General features: G+C 44.0%; 1 protein-coding gene across 2 annotated transcripts in view; it reads left to right on the forward strand.

Moving 5' to 3' along the window:
* The window catches only part of DYM (dymeclin), a 275,421-nt gene that overhangs the window by 131,058 nt on the left and 121,880 nt on the right, over nt 1–22,483 (forward strand). For both annotated transcript variants that reach the window (XM_070938939.1, XM_070938941.1), the window contains exons 11-14: nt 1,217–1,395; nt 3,448–3,573; nt 10,001–10,114; nt 13,726–13,820. In XM_070938939.1, the coding sequence (XP_070795040.1) occupies nt 1,217–1,395; nt 3,448–3,573; nt 10,001–10,114; nt 13,726–13,820 (514 nt within the window). The remainder of the gene's footprint in view (nt 1–1,216; nt 1,396–3,447; nt 3,574–10,000; nt 10,115–13,725; nt 13,821–22,483) is intronic.

The raw sequence follows: 22,483 nt of genomic DNA on the forward strand, positions 1-22,483 counted from the left end.
GCTCGACATCACTCAATGAGGCTCTGTTTTCAGCCATGACAGCCTCCTGCAGCCTTCTGCCAGCAAAAAAAAAAAAAGGGGGGGGGGCTCCCCATTTCCACTGGCAGAGGACTGCAGGAGGTCATCATGGCTGAAAACAGAACCCAGGCAGCGCCATATGCAGTCCTCCTGAGCTCCATTTTCGCTGGCAGAGGCACTGCAGGCCAGTCCTTCTCTGTTTCCAGGGCAGCCCTGCAGGCCAGATCTAAGCCCCCATGGGCCGCATCCGACCCACTGGCCTTGAGTTTGACACCCGTGTTTTAGAGCAACTTTCACTGATCTATGTGAAAATGACTTCTCTTGGGCAAATGGCCAAAGGTCCGTTTAAGTTTCGTGGTTAAACCTTGCTTATAAGATAAATTATGAGTGAACATACTCTAGGAAGTTGATGCAATGGTTTGGAAGAGACATCTTCCCATGTTAATTTCCCCCATAAATTCCTTTCCCCTTTTAATTTGTTTTCTCTCTGTCTGGATATCAAAATAGGAATTCAGCTCTGCTGGTAAGAAATGGTTGAACAGGAGGCAATTTTCAGAGGAGGCTCATTTGTTGCAGGAACTCTTCCTCCCACCAACTTTTATTTCTCCTATCAGTGCCCTCTGTGTGCGCATTTTAGTTTCGCAACTAAGGGAGTTGAGAATATATCCTTGCAAAGAGATAATATGCAGTTCCTTCCTGGCCTGAATCAGATCATTGGCCTTTCTAGTCACAAGCTGCCATCCCTAAATTGGATCAGCTGTTCCAGCTAATCAGCATTATCAGTTCTACTTTTCGATAGCCTTTAATCAGACATAACAAAAACTGGGCAGTCTGGTTCTTGTAAAACTTCACTGGGAGATTCTTGGCCGTTTAGAAGGTTATAGGATGAAAACCCGATTAGATTCTGTATTTTAAATCACTCTTCCATCTGTTGACCTAAAGCGATTCATATTCATATCAGTCCCTCCTATGAACGCAGAGCCAATAAATAAGAAATATCTCCCTAAACCCTACAATGATGGACAGAGTCTCTGGAAAGGGCAAGGCCGAAGCCTGTCAGTTTTGCGGTTTGAAGGCTACCGAGTCACACCATGAAGGCTAACTTCGTTCAATTGGGACCAGATGGGAAGAAAAGTCTGAAAAGTGAGTCAAACAGATTGCACTGTTACATTTGATGCTGTTCGTTTTCCCCTTCCAGATAGCACAGCTTTGTCTTCGCCAACTCCTCACGCTTTCCAGATCAATTTTAACAGTTTGTACACCGCGTTATGTGAGCAGCAGAACTCTGACCATGCCACCCTCCTCTTGTACACTCTTTTGCACCAGAACAGCAACGTTCGAACATACATGTTGTCCCGGACAGATATGGAAAACCTGGTAAATATTTTTGTCCTGCGTGCAACTGACCAAGTACCAAAAAATGGAACAGGAAATCTCGCTTGTGAAATGTTGGTTTCTTGAATTGCTGAGAGAACTAGACGCTGGCGAGTATAGCTGCTTCTCTGGACGTGTGAATGAAGTGATTGTAGGTATCCTAACAGTGGCAGCTGATGGGTAGGGTAGGTGGGGATCTTATAGGATGCTGGGTATGTTCAGTGGTTAAGGAGTTGGGTAATGACTGAGGAGAGGGTTGGAATCAAGACTCTGGTCTCTTCTCAGCCATCGAACCTCATTTGGGGTTTTTAAGCCAACCACCTCACAGGTTAGGATTAGGTTATATGATTACATGAATGGAGATTGCAGTGTAAGCCCCCTTGAGCTCTTGAACGAAATAGAGAATATGAATCTAGCCAATAGCTCTCACGACTTACTCTTTCTATACCTGTAAACAGCATCGATTCTGAGCAGTTCAGGGGTTGACTCAGCTTTCCATCATTCCGAGGTCAGTAAAATGAGGAGCAAGATTGTTGGGAGCAATATTGCAATTACTGTAAGTTCAAATCTCACCAGGCTCAAGGTTGACTTAGCCTTCCATCCTTTCTAAGGTAGGTAAATTGAGGACCCAGTTTGTGGGGGCAATAAGCTGACTTTGTATAAATATACAAAAGTATGAAGGCTATTGCTTAATGCATTGTAAGCCGCCCTGAGTCCCCGGAGAAGGGCGGCATATAAACCAAATTAAAAAAAAAAAATGCTGACTCTGTGAATCGCTTAGAGAGGGCTGTAAAGCACTATGAGGCGGTATATAAGTCTAAGTGCTATTGCTATAAGCCAGGGGTCTCCAACCTTGGCAACTTTAAGACTTGTGGACTTCAACTCCCAGAATTCCTCAGTCACACCGGTTTCCAGGAAAAATCCTCCAAAGTTTTGGTCATGTGATTGTCGGATGCGGCAAACAGCCATAAATGCCTGCTGACTGCAGAATACCCAGAATAGCAATAGCACTTAGACTTATATACTGCTTCACAGTGCTTTACAGCCGTCTCTAAGCGGTTTACAGAGTCAGCCTATTGCCCCCAACAATCTGGGCCCTCATTTTACCCACCTCGGAAGGATGGAAGGCTGAGTCAACCTTGAGCCTGGTAAAATTCGAACTGCCAAATTGCAGGCAGCCGGCAGTCAGCAGAAGAAGCCTGCAGTACTGCATTCTAACACTGCGCCATCGTGGCTCATGTGGCTCAGAACGTGATCATGTGACCATGGAGGAGGCAGATGTCAGAACTTCGAAATTGGGTTGTAAATCCCATTTTTGGGATCCGCCATAATTTGGAATGGTGGCTAAGCAACCAGTCATAAGTCAAGGACTACCTATTTCCTAAATGACTTTAAACAGAAAATGATTCAAATCCATCCCCACCCACTTTTTTTTTTTTAAACAATCCCCCTTGCTATGAAGCATCCTTGACAAAATGTTGGGTTATATCTTGGCTTCTGAATCATACTTTATATTTTGCCAGTTTGGCGTTTTCTGACGTACTTTTTAAAAAACAATTGTAAATGTTAAGTTCATTACAGGTAATCTTCATTTAGCGGCTACAATTGGGACTGGCAATGCAATAATTAAGCGAATTGGGTGGGGTATCTATTTTTTATTTATTGATTTATATCCTGCCTTTTTTATTTTTTATAAACAACTCAAACGTATATACTTCCCCTTCCTCCTCCTATTTTCCCCACAACAACAACCCTGTGATGTGGGTTGAGCTGGGAGAAAGGGACTGGCCCAAAGTCACCCAGCCAATTTTATGCCTAAAGTGGGACTAGAACTCACAGTCGCCTGGTGATTGGCTAAAAGTCACCCAGCTGCCTTTCATGCCTAAAGCGGGACTAGAACTCCCAGTCACCAGGTTTCTAGCCTGGCGCCTTGACCATTAGACCAAGCTGGCGAAGTTTTTAGGTAAAATCAGGAGAATATAAAAGTCTGGATTTTTTTGTTCCAATCATCCTAGTATTAATTTGCATTTATCTCTAATTTTTTTCCTTCTTGAGGTTTTGCCAATTCTTGAGATTCTTTATCATGTTGAAGAAAGGAATTCACATCACGTTTATATGGCACTGATAATTTTGTTAATCCTTACTGAAGATGATGGCTTCAATCAATCCATTCATGAAGTTGTAAGTTATGTATATTCAGAAGGCATGCATGATTAACCGAACACAAAATAATGAGCAAATGTCTTTCTTAATGAAGATGAATGTAAATTTTGATGCATGAGTTGGATGTCTATTTTCTCAATGCAGCTTTTTTTAACGGGTTCTCGTTTACTTTTCTTCTTGCAGCTTTTATTCCAAATATTTTTCGGATGTACTCACTACTTTTAAGCAGCATTAATTAAAAACATATTGAAAGTAAAGAATTTCTGCAAGCTTTTTGCCCTGTGACTGCAGTTGCAAATGCAACGATACAAAGTTGATTATTCCACTGAAAAATTTGTCATGACCAGCTTACTTTATTTTGATTTCAAAGGCAATTTTGCATCACTTACTAAATGCAAGATTGACGTGTTATACTTGGATTGTTAAAAACCTTGTTGAGGTGGAATTAGAGAGCATTATCCCTCTCTTTATGTGTCAGATTGTATTTTATTCTGAAATAAAACTGAAAATGTAGAATGCTAAGAATACCATCCAAATAACAATATAAGAAGATTGCTAAGGGGGAAAAAACAGAAATTAATAGCACTAATCCAGAGCAATTTTTTAAAGAAATCTTACTGATTATAAAACCTTTGGATTTATGGAATCAATATCATAGTCCTTATATATAGAGCCATGGTGGCACAGTAGTTAGAATGTAGTGTTGCAGGCTAATTCTGCCGACTGTCAGGAGTTCGATCCTGATCAGCTCAAACTTGACTCAGCCTTCCATCCTTCTGAAATCGGTAAAATGAGGATCCAGATTGTTGGGGGCAATAGGCTGACTCTGTGAACCGCTTAGAGAGGGCTGTAAAGCACTATGAAGCCGTATATAAGTCTAAGTGCTATTGCTATTCCTTCCTTCCTTCCTTCCTTCCTTCCTTCCTTCCTTCCTTCCTTCCTTCCTTCCTTCCTTCCTTCCCTCCCTCCCCCCCTCCCTCCTTCCTTCCTTCCTTCCTTCCTTGCCATGGTGGTGCAGTGGTTAGAATGCAGTACTGCAGGCCAACTCTGCCCACTGTCTGGAGTTCGATCCTGACTAGCTCAAGGTCGACTCAACCTTCCATCCTTCTGAGGTTGGTAAAATGAGGATCCAGATTGTTGGGAGCAATAGGCTGACTCTGTAAACCACTTAGAGAGGACTGTAAAGCACTGTGAAGCGGTATATAAGTTTTATTGCTATTGCCATATTCTAGCCACGCATTCTGCTTTTGTTGTTTAACTAGACAATCTATGACCTCAGAAATAATTCCTTACTTAAGCAGAGCAACAGAATGACCACAGGCAGGCAAAAAAGGAGTGAGAGTGGCCTTTGACTTCCTGATATCTTCCCCATAGTGTTTCCTTGTAGGAAGCTGGCAGGGAGCGTTGGACAAGATAATCACATGACCACAATGGCGTATCAGCACTGAAGCAGCCACTCCTTTGCCACATTCAATCCTCTGGGAGTCTTGGCACTTGGATTTTGGATGCAATCTGTAAATTGGCCAATTTGCGGTTCATTGGTTCATCCGAAACGATTGCCCAGTGATGCAGCATTTCACCCAACAGAAGGTTGCAAATAATCAAACAGACACGAGAATTTATAGATGGACCAATTGAATAGACAATAGGATCCTCTGTTAACGTTTTGCTTAGGTGCTTTTCGCAGTGGGAACGAATAGAAAATGATCAGAAGTTTCAACGTCGTACCTGTTTTAAAGGAAGAATAAAGAATAAACATTATGCGGATGAGCGGAACTATATTGGGATGAAATTTGGTATCTAAGCTCCTTTTTTTGAATTCCTTTTTTTGGAAAGACTAGGAATGAGTGAGGGCTCTCCAGAAGCTGCTTTGTTTATTTTTAAGCAGCTTTGGACAGAATCAGCTTTTGTCCTGTGGTCAAAAAGAGGAAAAATAAAAAAATAATCCATTTTTCAGGCTGGATTTTTCCATTCTCCCCTTTGTTGCACGTCCTTCTATTTTGTTGCCTGTTAAGAGTCCTTGAATGTATTTTCCTCTTGTGGGTTTCACAACCCCCATTTATTGATTGAGAGGTTAGATTCATTTTGGTAGGTACCATTTCACAAATCACTGAATATGGGTAATCCTCGACTTAGAACCACAATTGAGCCCAACATTTCCATTGCTAAGCAAGACAGTCATTAAGTATGTTTTGCTCCATTTTATGTCCTTTCCTCCCACCGTTGGTAGGTGAATCGCTGCACTTGTTAAATTAGTAGCAGGGTTGTTAAGTGAAGCTGACTTCCCCATTGACTTTGCTTGTTAGAAGGTCCCAAAGGGTGATCACATGACCCCGGGACATTGTAACCATCATAAGTACAGGCCAGTTGCATCCGAATTTTGATCACATGACCATGGGGATGCTGCAGTGGTCATAACCATGAAAAAGGGTCATCAGTCACTTTTTTCAGTCTCTTTGTAATTTTGAACTAAAAGAACTGTTGCACCTCAAGGATTACCTATACTTTAGCAATTAATAGTTGCTGAGTAAAAATAGCACTCATCCTTAAAAGCACATTGATGATCTGAAATGAACATATCAGGGGTGGGTTCTACTTACCTTTACTACCGGTTTGCATTGTGCTCGCACATGCGCACTCTCTTCTGCGCATGCTCAGATGACTTATGATGACATCCAGGTCAGTGGGTGGAGCCTCGCGCCAGTTTTACTACTGGTTCTTGTGAACCAGTCCGAACCGGGGGCAATCTACCACTGGAACATACTCGGGTTTCCCTGAAAATAAGACTGGGTTTTAGATTAATTTTTGCTTCAGAAGATGTATTGGGCCTTATTTTCCAGTTAGGTCTTATTTTCGGGAACATACAGTACTAAATGCGTCCTGTCTGGCTGACGATCTTAACTGGGGCTTATTTGGGGGGAGGTAGGACTAATATTACGAGCATCCTGAAAAAAAAATCATGCTAGGGCTTATTTTCCAGTTGGGTCTTATTTTCGGGGAAACACGCTAATATAATTATCCTATCTTCCATAAGATTATCAACTCTTCCTCCTTTGCTTACCTTTCCAGAATCATTTAAACCTAGTTGAAAAGCAAATGTGACCTCCTTCCCTCCTCAAATATTTTAAGGGAAGGGAGGGGTAGGTCACAGACATTGTGTGTGAGCAGAAGGTAGCTCATGGTGAACTGGTGATTCATTAGTCTAGCGCAGTGATAGCTAACCGTTTTGCCATCACGTGCCAGGAGGGGGGGGGCGGGGGAGGTTCATGCGCGTGCGTGCCCACACCCATAATTCTATGCGCCTCGCCCTGCGCATGCGGGTGCAACCCCCCCCTCCCTGCTCCTGGCATGCAGTGGCCTGGTAGGACGGTTTTTCTTTTACACCTGGCTCCAGATCCTCTCTATGCATCTGGGGAGGGCGAAAACAGCCTTCCCCACCCCCTTGGAGGCCCTCCGGAGGCCTGAAATGGCCCATTTCCCAACTCCTGTTTGGAAAGGAAATGATGTTTTTTGCTGTTCCCAGCCTCCAGAGACTCATAGAGAGGCTCCTGTCCAATTGGGAGTTGGGAAATGGACCGTTTCAGGCCTCAGGAGGGCCTCCGAGGGGGGTGGGGAAGGTTGTTTTCGCCCTCCCCAGATGCATAGAGAGGATCTGGAGCCAGGTGAGAAAGAAAAATGGGCCTTCCCCACCCCTCTCAGGCCCTCCGGAGGCAGGAAACAGCCTGTTTCCATACTTCTGGTGGGCCCAGAAGGCCCGAAAATCAGCTGGCTGGTGTGCTCATGCATTCCAGAGCTGAACTGGCGTGCCCACTGATATGGCGGCACGCGTGCCATAGGTTCAGCCTCATGGGTCTAGCATCTGGCTTTCTTGAAAAGACTTGAGAACAGGACATTTCTGATGTTCATCTGTTAAGCGCACCGTCAGGATGGATTAACAACAGTTAGTCAAATGTTTAGTTAAACACACATTAAGAGTTTAACTGTTGAGGATTCCTGTTTGTACCCTCTTGCTCGATGAACGCAAAATCTGTTGGTGATTAACAGCCTGATAGTAAACGAAAGCACGCCATGCGAGAGTGGAACTGGCTTTTTTTTTTTTACAGTAATTTTCCTGTAACTCTTGCACGTAACGCAAATACCGGTATGTGCTGGTTATATATCTTCGGAGCTGTTTATTATCATGATGACTTTTTGGACTTGGAATCTGTGTCTCTGCGGGATGAGAGAGGATTCGTGGAGGCTAGAAGGAAGTGGGAAGACAGCAGAGCCCCTAAAGGTGCCTGAGATCCAAGTATGTGTGGTGGATACCAAAAGGTTGCAAGCAGGCCTGGCCGAAATGAGCAAATAGCAGTTCCCAGATGCAACAGAGGAAGGAGAATGAGCAGAAGAAAATAAGCATGTATGAAATGGATCGCAAATGGTTTAGAGCAGGGGTCTTCAACCTTGGCAACTTTAAGACTTGTGGACTTTGCTGGCTGAGGAATTCTGGGAGTTGAAGTCCACAAGTCTTAAAGTTGCCAAGGTTGGAGACCCCTGGTTTAGAGGCACTATGGGATCTCCCCAGGATGCTTTTTCCAAAAGGCAACTTGGTGGTGTTGTTGTTTTAAATTTCTTTGAAAACGTTTCACTTCTCATCCAAGAAGCTTCTTCAGTTCTAACTGACTGAGGAGGAATGGCCGCTGACTTATTAAAGGGCTGCTGACTTAAATGGCCAGGGACTGATCTATTTAAATCTAGGCAGACCTCCTACACCGCTCTGGTTGATGATCTGTGTCAAAAGATTTGGGCGTAGGGAATGTCTTCCTCCTGGTGCTTTTTAACTTTCTTAATGACGTTTGATATAATAGATAATTGTTTTATTTTGGATCACCTACAAGAAGTAGAATTTGAGAGCCAAGAGTTACGATAGTTCCAGCCTATCCTGAATGAGTCCAATTGGAATAGGGAAAGAGAGGCTGGCCTGTTTTTTGCTCCCTAGGGGTGGAGTTTCTCCCTCCCTCTCTCTTTCCCTCTCTGTCCCTCCCTGTCTCTCTCTTTCCCTCCTTTCACCCTTCCTCTCTCTCCTCCTCCTTCCCTCCCTCCCTCTCTCCCTCCCTCCTCTATCCCTCTTTCTCCCTCTCTCCCACTCACAACCTCCTTCTCTCCTTCCCTCTTTCTCCCTCCCTCCCTCCTTCTCTTTCTTTCCCTCCCTCTCTCCCTCCCCCTCTCTCCCTTTTTCTCCCTCTCCCCACTCTCTCTCCCATGCCCAACCTCCCTCCCGCCTTCTCTCCTCTTCCTTCCTCTTTCTCCCTCCCTCCTCCCTCTCTTTCTTTCCCTCCCTCTTTCTTTCCCTCTTTCCCCCCTTTCACCCTCCCTCCCTCTCTCTTTCCCTTCTTCTCTCTTTCTTTCCTTCCTTCCCTCCCTCCCTCTCCCCCTCCCCCTGCTCCCTCCCTTTCTCTCTTTCCTGCTTTTCAATGTCTATGTGAAGCTGCTAGGAGGCACCATCTATTTGGGGTGAGGCAGAGATGGGTTTCAGATATTGTTACCACTGGTTCGCCGGGCGCATGCACCTTCTACGCATGCTCCTGGCCTTCCGTGCATGCGCTTTGCTCAGATATGTTCCTTCCGCGCATGCGCCCAGCCTCAAAAAGTGGCTAAATAGGACGAGTTAGCAGCGGGGCAGGTGGACGGGCCCACTCACAAACTCTGCTACCGGTTCGCCCAAACCGGCTGAATACCACCTGTGGGGTGTGGGTATTCTCAGATATACTTCTGTGGGCCAAGCCAAAGATATTTTAGAAAACTTGGTCTTCTAAGTGCCCGGAGGCTATAAAGATATGGAGAAACAAGTGAAGAATTGAATCCCAACAAGGTGTGACAGTTTTCCAGAAGCCATCTTGTTCTCCGTTAGCTGCAGTGTTACAGAAGCCGATGACCCATTTAGGGATCCCCCTAGACTCCGAGTAGGAAAGTGGAAGCCATGGTTAGTTTGCCTTTGCCCAGGTTTGGCTGGTCTTCAAATTAATGGTATAACACAATTAGATTCACTCTTATTCAAATCGTTCCGTTAAACAACCAACACACTCACAGTAAAGCTTTTCTTTACAATTCTTTCCTGCGGGAGAGGTTTCTATGGCTGACAGGCCTCGACGTCTTTGAAAAGGGTGATTTTTTTTTAATTTTAAATATTTTACGTTGGAATATAGATCATACTAGAGCAGAGTTTCTCAACCTTGGCAGTTTGAAGACGGGTGGACTTCAACTTCGTTGCTGGCTGGGGAATTCTGGGAGTTGAAGTCCACCCGTCTTCAAACTGCCAAGGTTGAGAAACTCTGTGCTAGAGGTTTCATTCATCACTTCTCTACCTTGGGAAATAGACCCTGAATTGAGAGCATGACGTTCGCTTGTCAAGGTTAATACGCTCTGTTCTTCTTCCCTCTCTCTCTCTCTCTCTCTCTCTCTGCAGATATTGAAAAATATTACTTGGTACTCAGAACGGGTACTGACAGAAATTTCACTGGGGAGTCTTCTGATTCTTGTTGTAATCAGGACCATTCAGTACAATATGACAAGGACGAGGGTAAGTTTTGTAGAGTTGGGATTTATTTCAAGTGGAATAGATACTTCGTTTTCTACACTGACAACTAAAGTTCCTCACAAAAGCTAATATTGTCCTTCATGAAACAGCAAAAGCCTGCGAGTTTTTCTCTTTTTCGAAGAGCTAAGAAGGAAAGAGATCTGAAATGAAACTCCAGTGTTGTACTCAGTGGTGGGATTCAGCCAGTTCAAGCCGGTTCGAGCGAACCAGTAGTTAAATTTTATTTATTTATTTATTTATATTTGAATTTATATACCGCCCTTCTCCCCCTAGGGACTAAGGGCGGTGAACAGCCGAAATTAAAATACATACAAAATAAAAGTTAAGATAGCTAAAATAAATTAAATCAATCGGCCCCCAGTTTAAAACCCCAAAGCTATACAATTAAAAACTAACCCATAAAAAACCTAATTAGGCTAGGCCGGCTTGCTGAAATAAAAACGTCTTCAGGGCCTTACGGAAAGTGCGGAGATCTGGGATCAGTCGTATTCCGGGAGGAAGCTCATTCCAGAGGGCGGGTGCCCCGACAGAGAAGACTCTCCCCCTGGGGGCCGCCAGCCGACATTACTTGACCGACGGCACCCTGAGGAGGCCCTCTCTGTGAGAGCATATTGGCCGGTGGGAGGTTATCGGTAGCAGAAGGCGGTCTTGTAAATACCCTGGCCCTAAGCCATGGAGCGCTTTAAAGGTGAGAACCAACACCTTGAAGCGCACCCGGAAGACCACCGGGAGCCAGTGCAGCTCACGCAAGAGAGGTGTTATATGGGAGCGCCATGTCGCTCCCGTAATCACCCGCGTGGCCGCATTCTGGACCAGTTAGAGCCTCCGGGTGCTCCTCAAGGGGAGCCGCATGTAAATTGCTGGCTGGCCCCGCCCTTCCCCTTCCCGTCCTTTCCAGGAGTCCCCCACATGCCCCATTTTGGCTCCCAGGAGGCTGCAGGGAGGCCTCCTAGGCCCAAAATGGGGCATGAGGGGGGTGCGGCGCCCCCCTGCGGCCCGTTTTTGCTCCCAGGAGGCTGCAGGAAGGCCTCCTAGGCCCAAAATGGGGCATGGGGGGAGGTGCGCCCCCCCCCTGCGGCGGGTTTTTGCTCCCAGGAGGCTTCAGGGAGGCCCACTAGGCTCAAAACAGGGCATGGGGGGGTGCAGGAGGCTGAGTGCTGCCTGTCACATACCCCTGGCCATGCCTACCATGGCCACGCCCACCCACCCAGTCATTCAGGCAGAGAACTGGTTACTAAATTATTTGAATCCCACCACTGGTTCAGAGGCACTGGTTGTGTTACTGTAGAGCAGGGTTGGCCCCTATATGACCTGTGGACTTCAATTCCCAGAATGGCTGGCTCAGCAGGGCTGTCAAACCCACGGCCTGAGGGCCGGATGCGTCAACACGCTGGCCACGGCCATGCCCAGTTTAGCATAAGGGGAAAAAGTCCCGATACGTCACGTGACGATGCCATGACAACGCAAGTTTGACACCCCTGCTCTGGAGACATGAAATAGATGCAAATGAGAAACAAAATATGGGAAATGTCAGTTGTTGATCAAGAAGTACAAAAATATAAATGCTCAAACTTTAGTCACTTATTTTTGTTCTCACATCGAATACACAAAGCTATCTTAGGCAACTAGGCATCGGGCCTGCAACAGGCAGAGTGGGTTGTAATGGCGAGGAGAAAGTGCAGCATTAACAGAGTAAACTGGACTGGGCTGGTATGAGGTCTCCTGCCTTGAGAAGGGGATTGGACTAGAAGTCCTCTGGGATCCCTTCCAGCCTTATGATTCTGAGTCTGATTGAGTTGTACCTCAATTAAGAGCCGTGGTGGCGCAGTATTAGAATGCAGTATTGCAGGCTAATTCTGCCGACTGCCAGGAGTTCGATCCTGGTCGGCTCAAGGTTGACTCAGTCTTCCATCCTTCCAAGGTGGGTAAAATGAGGACTCAGATTGTTGGAGGCAATAGGCTGACTCTAAACCGCTGAGAAAGAGCTATAAAGCACTGTGAAGCTCTTGTGAAGTCTAAGTGCTATTGCTACCTACTTCTACTACTTAAGAGTTCAGTGAATTTGTCTGAGCCACTTCCAGTTGTCATCAGGTTATTGTAGACCTAAAATATATTTTGCATAGCTTTATCAAGGTCATCTTTATTATGCTATACAGGTAGAGTTCGACTAACAATTGGTCATTTAGCGACCATTCAGTGCTGTGACAGACATTTTTTGGGTGGTACCTATGACCCAAATTCAAAGTTCCGGCGGCTGCCCTCCCTGTCCTCATATGACTGCAGTTTGGATGCTTGGCAAATGGCCTACATTTACAGTCCTTTGCAATGTCCCTGCTCATGTGATCGCATTTTACAATGTTTTTATCGAAAAATTGCATTTAGCAATATCACTTACATTTATATATCACTTCACAGTGCTTTACAGCCTCTCTAAGCAGTGTACAGAGTCAGCCTATTGCCCCCAACAATCTGGGTCCTCATTTTACCGACCTCGGAAGGATGGAAGGCTGAGTCAACCTTGAGCCAGTCAGGATCGAACTGCTGGCAGTCAGCAGAGTTAGCCTGCAATACTGCATTATAACCACAGCTCCTACTTTTGGCTTTTGGCAAAACCAGCCCATAGCAAACCATTGGTTCACTTAATGGCTTCAAAAACAGATCCTAAAATTGTGCCAATCGCGTGGGCGACCGGATTTACGGCTGTCACAACTTACAGCCATAATAAGCAGGCTCCATTACGGTAGTAAGTGGAGAGCTACCTTTACAACAGTAAACCTGATGGCATTGTGGTGGGAACTTTATGAAACAGCATTCTGTATGGGGTTTTATGTTTCAGTAAGTGACTTCTATAGTACTAGTTTAAGTGAATCTGTTCTATGTGTAATATTGTGTACCAGTTTGTAAGTAATAAGGGAAATATACTGTTATAAGCCTACATTTATTTTTGGGCAAGCTGCATTTCCAAATAAAGTAAATATTAAAGCTTGAAATATAAGAAGAGCCACTTTACCTTTAAATTTGGATGAACTTAGCAACTCCTCCATAAAAGATGTTAGCCTATTAAGCTAGGATGATTTAAGCCAGGGGTGTCAAACTCGATTTCATTGAGGGCCGCATTAGGGTTGTGTTTGTTCTCGGGCGGGCGGGGGGGGCATGGCCAGTTCGACATCACTCATCGAGGCTCCGTTTTCAGCCGCGAGGGCCCACGGCCCTCCCGAGCTCCATTTTCACTGGCGGAGGGCTGCAGGAGGTCCTCGCAGCTGAAAATGGAGCCCGAGATGGCTGCATGTGGTCCTCCCGAGCTCCATTTTTGCTGGCAGAGGCACCGTGGGCCAATGTTTCCAGGGCGCCCCACGGGCCAGATCTAAGCACCCAGAGGGCCAGGTCCAATCCCCGGGCCTTGAGTTTGATTTAAGCTATCAATGAGACTTAGCCCTCAAATCAGAACATAGAGGCTTGGCTTGTTTTTATTGCAACTCTGCCTCTAGTAAACAGAAAAGGCTAGTGAATTATTTCCTTTCGACAGGCCTCGCAGTGTGCAGGGAGGATAATCTGATATATGTGTATGTTTTTCCCCGTCTCATCTCAAACAGGACAAATACCTTCATACAAACTGCTTGGCAGCTCTAGCCAACATGTCCGCACAGTTCCGCTCCCTTCATCAGTATGCCGCGCAGAGAATCATCAGGTAAATGCAAGTCTTGTGCCGAATAATTCCGCTAAGTTTTGTTTTCAGTTCTGCAGGAAAGAGACTCAGAACCTCCAATCCCTAAATTTAAATATTGACCCTGAAGTTCTGTTCAGCTTCACAGAGTCTAGAGTAAATGTTTACGGATGGTATGGATGGCAAACATTAATATTTCTTACTCTGAGAAAAAAAGCAAGGAATGGGTAACATGTTGGAAAAAGAGCTGCTTACTCAGTATTGAATAAATGAATATACTATTGAGTTATGTGAAATAAGTGTGATTGTTACAGATGCCTATGAAGCGAGGGTTCTACAATAGCAGTTATTTGTGATTATATGAAGTATTTTATGTGGATTGATGAAGCTGCATAATATCCCTTCTTAATATTTAAAAATACATTGTTTCTGAGGAATTTTCTTTATGTGATTTGCCTGTCGAGGAAACCCCTCCCTGTAAATCTGCTTTGGGAAGACCAGGCAGTGCCCACAATTATTTTGTGCACATTCAATTCCTTACTACACCTGCATGGTGCAACTGTTGCCGTTTGCCAATACAAGGGTGTCTGTGTGACTCCGACCTCAGAGAATTTAATACAACTTGCCTGAACAATTAATCTTCTTAACACGGAACCCCAAACATTCAGAGTTCCTTAGACCATTGCTTGAATATCGCTGCGTCCTTGATCTAGGAAATCTCACCTACACAATTAAAAAAAAAAGCTAGGTAATATATCCTATCCATCCTGCCCCCTCCCTCGGGCAAGATTTGCCGCCACCCTCCAATCCTTCCGCAAGGACTTGGAGACCTGGTTCTGCCTATCGGCCTGGGGACTTTCAAGCGCAGGCAATCAGGAGATCAGGCAGTTCAGATGAATATGTAGGTTTATTATATACTAAAGCTCTCTACAAGAATCTGAACTACTAACGGTCAAAGTGAGTTGGCAATAGATAAGAGTCAACGGATTTCAAGGTGGGCTGGATTTAGAGCACTTGTGGGTGGGCACAAAGGGACTCGAGACTGATGATGCATTTGACCCCTCCCTCGGGCTCAGCCTGTCATCTCCTATAGGGACCCAATAGAGATGGGATAGGAACATCACTGAGATGGCTACTGGATTAATTAGCTGACCCCATCTCCCCCCTCTGCTTTCTGCTCCCGCTCCCCATCTTTTTTTTGATTTCGTATTATTGTACTTCCATTGTTCGTTTTTAGTATTTTATTCCTTTGCTATCGTTATGTTTATATTTGTTGTCATTTCCCCCCGTTTTATTGTCATAAGCTGCTCAGAGTAGCCCCACGGCGAGGGGAGGGGGGCAAGTAAATTTAACAAATAAATAAATAGCTGTTTTCCTTCAGCAACACCTATATGTTAATGAATAAACAAAACACTTATGACCACAGGTCTATTTGCATATTGTAGACATTGCTGCTTTCCCTCCCTCCCTCCCTCCCTCCCTCCCTCATGTCTTTGAACACTTGACTGTCTTTCATTATTGACTTTTGTCCTGTTTACTAAGTCTTGCCAGTTACAGAAGCGAAAGCTTTCAGGCCATTATTTTCAGAGGTGGTATTCAGCCGGTTCGGACTGATTCAGGCGAACCGGTAGCAGAAATTGTGGGTGGGCCCACCTGTCCACCCGTCTACCCACCCTGGCTCTATGCCTTCCTATTTAGGCACGTTTTTGAGGCCGGGCGCATGCATGGAAGGCGCGTGGCCAAAGCGCATGTGCGGAAGGCAGGCACACGCATGAACCGGGCACACGCGCGGGGCGAACCGGTAGTAACAAAACGTGAAACCCACCGCTGATTATTTCCCTACCACACATGTGACTAAACATCTCCTTACAGATGAATCCTGTTCCTTGCTTTAAACCAGGGGTCTCCAAACTTCAATCTCCAAATGCTGGCTGGGGAATTCTGGGAGTTGAAGTCCACAAATCTTAAAAGTTTGTCAAGTTTGGAGACCTCTGTTTTAAACCAAGCAAGCCCTCCAACAATATGCTGTCTCAGGAAAAAGCTTCCCCATGGAGCAGTGGTAGCAGTGGTGAAATCCAATTTTTTTTACTACCGGTTCTGCCAGTGTGGCTTGGTGGGCAACATGTGGCTTGGTGGGTGTGGCAGGGGAAGGATACTGCAAAATCTCCATTTCCACCCCACTCCAGGGGAAGGATACTGCAAAATCTCCATTCCCACCCCACTCTGGGGCCAGTCATAGGTGGTATTTGTCAGTTCTCCGAACTACTCAAAATTTCCGCTACCGGTTCTCCAAACTTCTCAAAATTTCCGCTACTGGTTCTCCAGAACCTATCAGAACCTGCTGGATTTCACCCCTGAGTGGTAGCATTTTCAGTAATATCAAGTCTGATAGTTAGAACACACTTGAAAAACTAACATCTTGGTTGAAACTTAGGATACCCTTGAAAAACCAATTAGGTTCACCGACTACATGAGGAATCCTCGAGTTATGGCCTGCCCATCCTAGTTGTAATTCATGATCATAACGGGGGTCACCTACATGATCCACTCAATTTTAAAACCTACATTTTTGGAGCAGTCGTTAAATGAACCAACGGTTCGCAATGGGCGAGGTTTTTCTGGAAACCGGAAATCAATGCTCTTTTTTTTGGGCAAAAACATTGTGAAACACAGTCACATGACCACAGGATGCGGCAAATAGTCATTTACCAGGTGTCTAAAATGACGGGTGTGTGTGTGTGTGTGTGTGTGTGTGTGTGTGTGTGTGTGTGTGAGAACCATCATAACCATGAATCCAGGTCATAAGTATTCCTAGGGAGATCCATCCTAACTTCAGACGGTTGCTAAGCAACCGTTCGTAAATCAAGGATTACCTGCATTTCAACTGTGCTTTGTTGAACAGGCCGTTGTGGTTGGCTGCCCTCATTGCATTAAAGCTAGAAAGGCCAGAGTTTACAAACCACAGTACATATACCGTGCTAACTAAAATCGTGGAAAATCACATTATAACACGATGCAGGAAATCGGCCAGTCCCTGCTGTCTTCCACTGGGCTCTGCAAGTCTATTTGCTTAGTCTCTAGAAATCTCTTCAGGATGTTTGTTCCCACTTGGCTTACTCTGAGCTCTAAAATCTGTATTTGTTTCTCTTAGCATTGCCACTTCTGTAGCAAGCCTTTCTCGTGTTTATATAGTTTTGTAGAGGGCTGTATTACGTTTTCTCAGAAAAACCACAGGCCGAAGCCATCGTTTCTGCCTGGCATCTGAATAGAGCAGTGTTTCTCAAGCTTTGTGGCAGCAAGGCTGGCTGGGGAATTCTGGGAGTTGAAGTCCACACATCTTAAAAGTTGCCAAGGTTGAGAAACATTGGAACAGAGGTCGTCCTCGACTTACAACAGGATCGTTTAGTGACCAAAGTTACAACGGCGCTGGACAAAAATGACCATTTTTCACATTTTCAACCTTTGTGGCATTCCCACGATCATGTGATCAAAATTCAGATGCTTGGCAACTGGTTCATACTTACGACCGTTGCTGTGTCCCAAGGTCATGTGATCCCCTTTTGCAACCTGTGGACAAGCAAAATCAAATGGGAAGCCGGATTCACTTAACAACCGTGTGACTAACTTATCGACTGCAGTGACTCACTGAACAACTGTGGCAAGAAAGGTCATAAAATGAGGCAAAACTCACTTAACAAACATCTCACTTAACAACAGAAATTTTGGGCTCGGTTGTGGTCATAAGTCGAGGATTGCCAGTAGAGAGAAAAGCAAGGGGCATTTGTGCCTTTATATTCCAGGATTGCTGATAGACAGCATGGATCTTTGAATAACTGGGTCTTAAAAACCACCTTAATGTATGTAATGCATGTATGTATGTAATGCAGGGGTATTTAATTTCTTGACCACTGTCTTTTTTTTAATAGAAAGAGAGGCTTAGATTATGAAAGATTATGAAAGAAAACAGAATTCTGAAAGAAAATATGGTGAGATATGTCTTTGAGTAAATGATGAGCCGCGGTGGCGCAGTGGTTAGAATCCAGTATTGCAGGCTGACTGCAATTCAGCAGTTCGATTCTGACCCGCTCAAGGTTGAGTCATAAGTCATAAGTTTATTTGTCAAGCATATGTAAGATAACAGGTAAAAGTATAAACATAATTTGAATACATGAAAAGAGTAAGTAAAAAGGAATATTAGAACAGGGACGGTAGGCACGTTGGTGCACTTATGCACGCCCCTTACAGACCTCTTAGGAATGGGGTGAGGTCAACAGTAGACAGTTTAAGGTTAAAGTTTTGGGGATTTGGAGAAGAAACTACAGAGTCAGGTAGTGCATTCCAGGCATTGACCACTCTGTTACCGAAGTCATATTTTCTGCAATCGAACTTGGAACGGTTTACCTTGAGTTTGTATCTATTATTTGCTCGTGTATTGTTGTGATTGAAGCTGAAGTAGTCATTGACAGGAAGGACATTGTGGCAGATAATTTTATGTACTATGCTTTAGTCAGATTGAAGTCGGCGTAGTTCTAAGTTGTCTAAGCCCAAAATTTGAAGTCCGGTGGCATAAGGTATTTTATTGCGGTTAGAGGAATGGAGGACTCTTCTCGTAAAATATCTCTGGACTCTCTCGATCGTATTTATGTCCAATATGCAGTGCGGGTTCCAGACGTCAATTCCAGAATTGATTCAGCCTTCCATCCTTCGGAGGTCGGTAAAATGAGGACCCAGATTTTTGGGGGGCAATATGCTGACTCTGTAAACCGCTTAGAGAGGGCTGTAAAGCACTGTGAAGCGGTATATAAATCTAAGAGCTTTTGCTACTGCTATTTTGTTTGTACTGGCTAAACTAGCAAAGAATATCTCAGTATGATCTTTTGCCCTAAGGGATATTCATTATGGTACCGAAAGAAGAGGTAGCCATGATGAAATCTTTCCACTCCAAGCAGTTTTGGGGATGACACTGATTATTTCTGTCCATCTTTGCTTTGTACCTGGGTTTGGGGCAGCAAGCACCTTAATGAGTAACCTGTGCAGAGGAATAAATGGAGAAAATGTGTTCCTACCGGGTTTCTTGGATCCCTTAGTGCCTTTCATCAGCTGGAGCTATCGTTTCCTTCTAGACAATTTAAGATTGTTATCAGATATCTTATTTCCTAGCTTTATTTCCTGGTCAGATTTCAAGATCCAAACTCTTAACATCATAGAAAAAGACTTTTCTGATTTATGATGAAAGATTAGTAGTTAGTTCCTGCGTTGGCAACCACTTAATACAGTCTAAAATTAGTCTTAATTGTGTTTTGATCATGCTTCATTATAACAGAATTGGCAGCTTGTGAGAATAGCTGTAATTCTTTACAGGGGCATTCACAGCAAACTGTAATGATGATGATGATTATTTTTTTTCCAAACTGTAATGATATCAAATTGACAACATATGTGATGATATCATCAAGTAAATGTGCTTCTTATGTATTGGTAGCCCTAGTTTGATGCAGGTCACGGCATTGGTGTAATGATGCAACACAGGTTTAATCTGTGGCCTTTGGTTCTTTGTCTGAATTGGGCAACCCCAAAGAACGCTTCTGTATTATAATGAAATAACATTACCTGGCTTTGAAGAGTTTGCTGGGAAGAAAAGCAGTGAGAGATTGAGGATTATAGATAAATTATGAATAGAAATTGATAGAGGCTATTGTCAGCGTTTCGCTGGCATAGAAAGCAGAGAGACAGAGAGAGAGAGATAAGCTCTGAACTTCTGCCTGCTAAATCCCTTTGATGTCCGGTTGTCGTGGAAATGACAGGGGGGAGACATTCCTGGGAAATGACAAGACAAGGAGTCTGAAGAATGACTTGGAAGATAGCCAATGAGAAGCAGATATTTGGGGATCGGAAAGGGAGGGATTGGAGGGCAAAAGGTCAGTCTTGTCCGCATCGAGTCATGATCCGGTGGCTGTGCTCAATTAAAGAAAAGATTTCCTTAAAGATTGGCAGTTTGGAAATTCATTTATTTTGAGTTAGCATCGAAGTCTGACAGCTAAAACATATGAAGAACGGTTGCAGGAATTGGGTATGTCTAGTCTAATGAAAAGAAGGTCTAGGGGAGACATGACAATAGCTGTCCAATATTTGAGGGGCTGCCACAAAGAAGAGGAAGTAAACCTATTCTCCAAAGCACCTGAAGGCAAGGCAAGAAGCAATGGATAAAAACACATCAAGGAGAGAAGCAACCTAGAATTAAGGAGAAATTTCCTAACAGTGAGAACAATTAACCAGTGCAACGTCTTGCAACGGCTGCTCCATCCTTGGAGAGTTTTAAGAAGAGACTGGATTCTTCTTAAAGAAGAATACCATTTGTCTGGAATGGTATCGGATCTGCTGCTCAAACAGGGGGTTGAATTAGAAGACCTCCAAAGTCCTTTCCAATTCTGTTATTCTGTTTATAGCATGTCAGTAGACTCTGGACAAAGATGAAAAACAAGGATAATTTTAGACTATACGAGACAGCAAATTTGTCGGGATTTAGTTGAAGGAAATTCCATTCAGCTCAATTTTAATCCGGTGCTTTGTTTCGTTTTTAACTACAAATAACTATAGAACTTTCCACTCAAAATCTACTTAGCCATGGAATAACAAGAGAGCACAGGAGCGTAAGTCAACATTTACCAGATATTTTAGTACCTGGTATAACTCCTGCCTAAATGCCTGAAGTAATGCAGTGTGAATTTGAAAATCTTCCTCTGATTCCAATAGTTTTCACCATTAACTTTGTTAATGGAGTTGTATAAATGTATTCCTTTTTGTATTTCTATGAACTACAAAGGACCCTGGGACTTGTATTGCTATGTCTTAAAACTTAGACACCTTTACAATAATAATTAAATTATCCTTACATAAGAGTGGATGATATTGCTATCTCTAACTATAATGCTACTTACTATATGCAGCTGTATGTTTTCAGAATTTAAGAATATGCTAGTGGTCTTTTTACATATAAAGTTATCCCTACTCTGCAAATGATGTGGCGCAGATAAAGGTGCTCATAAAATAGCAGTTATTTAATACAGAAGTTAAAGAATTAAATCCAGTAGCTCCTGCCAGAAAATATTGAAAGCCAATGTGCTTAAAATAATACCGTGTTTCCCCAAAAATAAGACCTGTCTTATATTTTTTGAACCCCAAAATAAGCCCTTGGCCTTATTTTCGGGGAGGTCTTATTATTTTGGGGCACGTGGAGCAAGATGGGGCTCCTCTTGCCATCTTACCTGATTTCCAGCTCTGTCTCCCTAACCCTAACCAGAGGAAATAGTGGGGACTAGCTGTGCATGCGGTTAAATATTTTCGGGGAGGGCTTATTTTCAGGGAGGGCTTATTTTCAAGGGGGGGTATTTTAGCGCATGCGCTCAAAAGCCTGATTGGACTTATTATCCGGGGAGGTTTTATTTTCAGGGAAACACTGTAGGTTTTGAAAAATAATTTTTTATATTCTTTTTTAATGCTTACTTCAGAATTATTGCCTGGATAACTAACTTTTAGCCTTACCAGCTATATTTAGCACTTGCCTGTTTTGGGAGGCTGTCTTCTCCTATGGGGTTCGTGGATGTATGTGAAATTTAAGAGTGTCACAACTGCCATCACAAAAAGGCTTTACAGAATGACTTAAACAGAACATTATAAAACTCTCAATTTCACAGAAAGCCAAACTTGTGAATCCACAAGATACATGACGATGACGATGATGTTATACATTCAGTCATGTCTGACTCTTGGCGATTCTACGGGGCAGGTCTCTCCACATTTTCTGATCTTGCACTACTTACAAGATAAGTAGGTTGCCCCAGAACAATGAAAAATGCAAACTCATTTGATTTGAATCTATCCCAAAGGTGCTTTTTTCAAGTGGCAACTGGGTTTCTTGTTTTTCTTTGAAGATGTTTCCCTTCTCATTAAGAAGCTTCTTTGAGACAACAATGACCTGGATGACTGAGAATCTCCACAGTCATTTGAATCTAGTTTTTCTACTCCAGGATTGGCCCCATCTTTTTCCAACACCTTACATCTTACTCCTAGGACTTCACAGCCCAGTATCTCATACCAGGGGTGAAATCTACTTACCTTCTTTACCGGTTCGGAAGCGCACGCACCACGCAGACCATCTGCACATGCGCAAAACCTTCTGCACATGCACAGAAGATAAAAAACACATTACTTCCTGGTTAAAACCAGAAAGTAATGACACCCGGGTGGGTGGGCAGAGCTTTGCTCCGCCATCGCTACCGGATCGCTCAACCACCGGCCAAGATTGCTACAGGACCGGGAGATCCGGTCCGATCCGGGAGCATTTCACCCCTGTCTCATACCCTCCTTCCTTTCTCTCAGATACAGGAAACTCTTTTCTTTCCTCCATTAAGCCAACTGCCTCCAGTCATTTAGGCAAGAAAAACAAAATGCACAGGTACAGTATAGGTGGTACCTGGCTCAATAGTAGTAACTGTGAGAGGGATCTTGGAGTCCTAGTGGACAACCATTTAAATTTGAGCCAGCCGTGTGCAGCAGCTGCCAAAAAAGCCAACACAGTTCTGGGCTGCATAAACAGAGGGATAGAATCAAGATCACGTGAAGTATTAATACCACTTTATAAGGCCTTGGGAAGGCCGCACTTGGAATACTGTATCCAGTTTTGGTCA

The sequence above is a fragment of the Pituophis catenifer genome, unplaced genomic scaffold (assembly GCF_029215685.1).
Source record: "Pituophis catenifer annectens isolate HBS135680 unplaced genomic scaffold, rPitCat1.0.hap2 SCAF_2, whole genome shotgun sequence".
Taxonomy (NCBI): Eukaryota; Metazoa; Chordata; class Lepidosauria; order Squamata; family Colubridae; genus Pituophis; species Pituophis catenifer.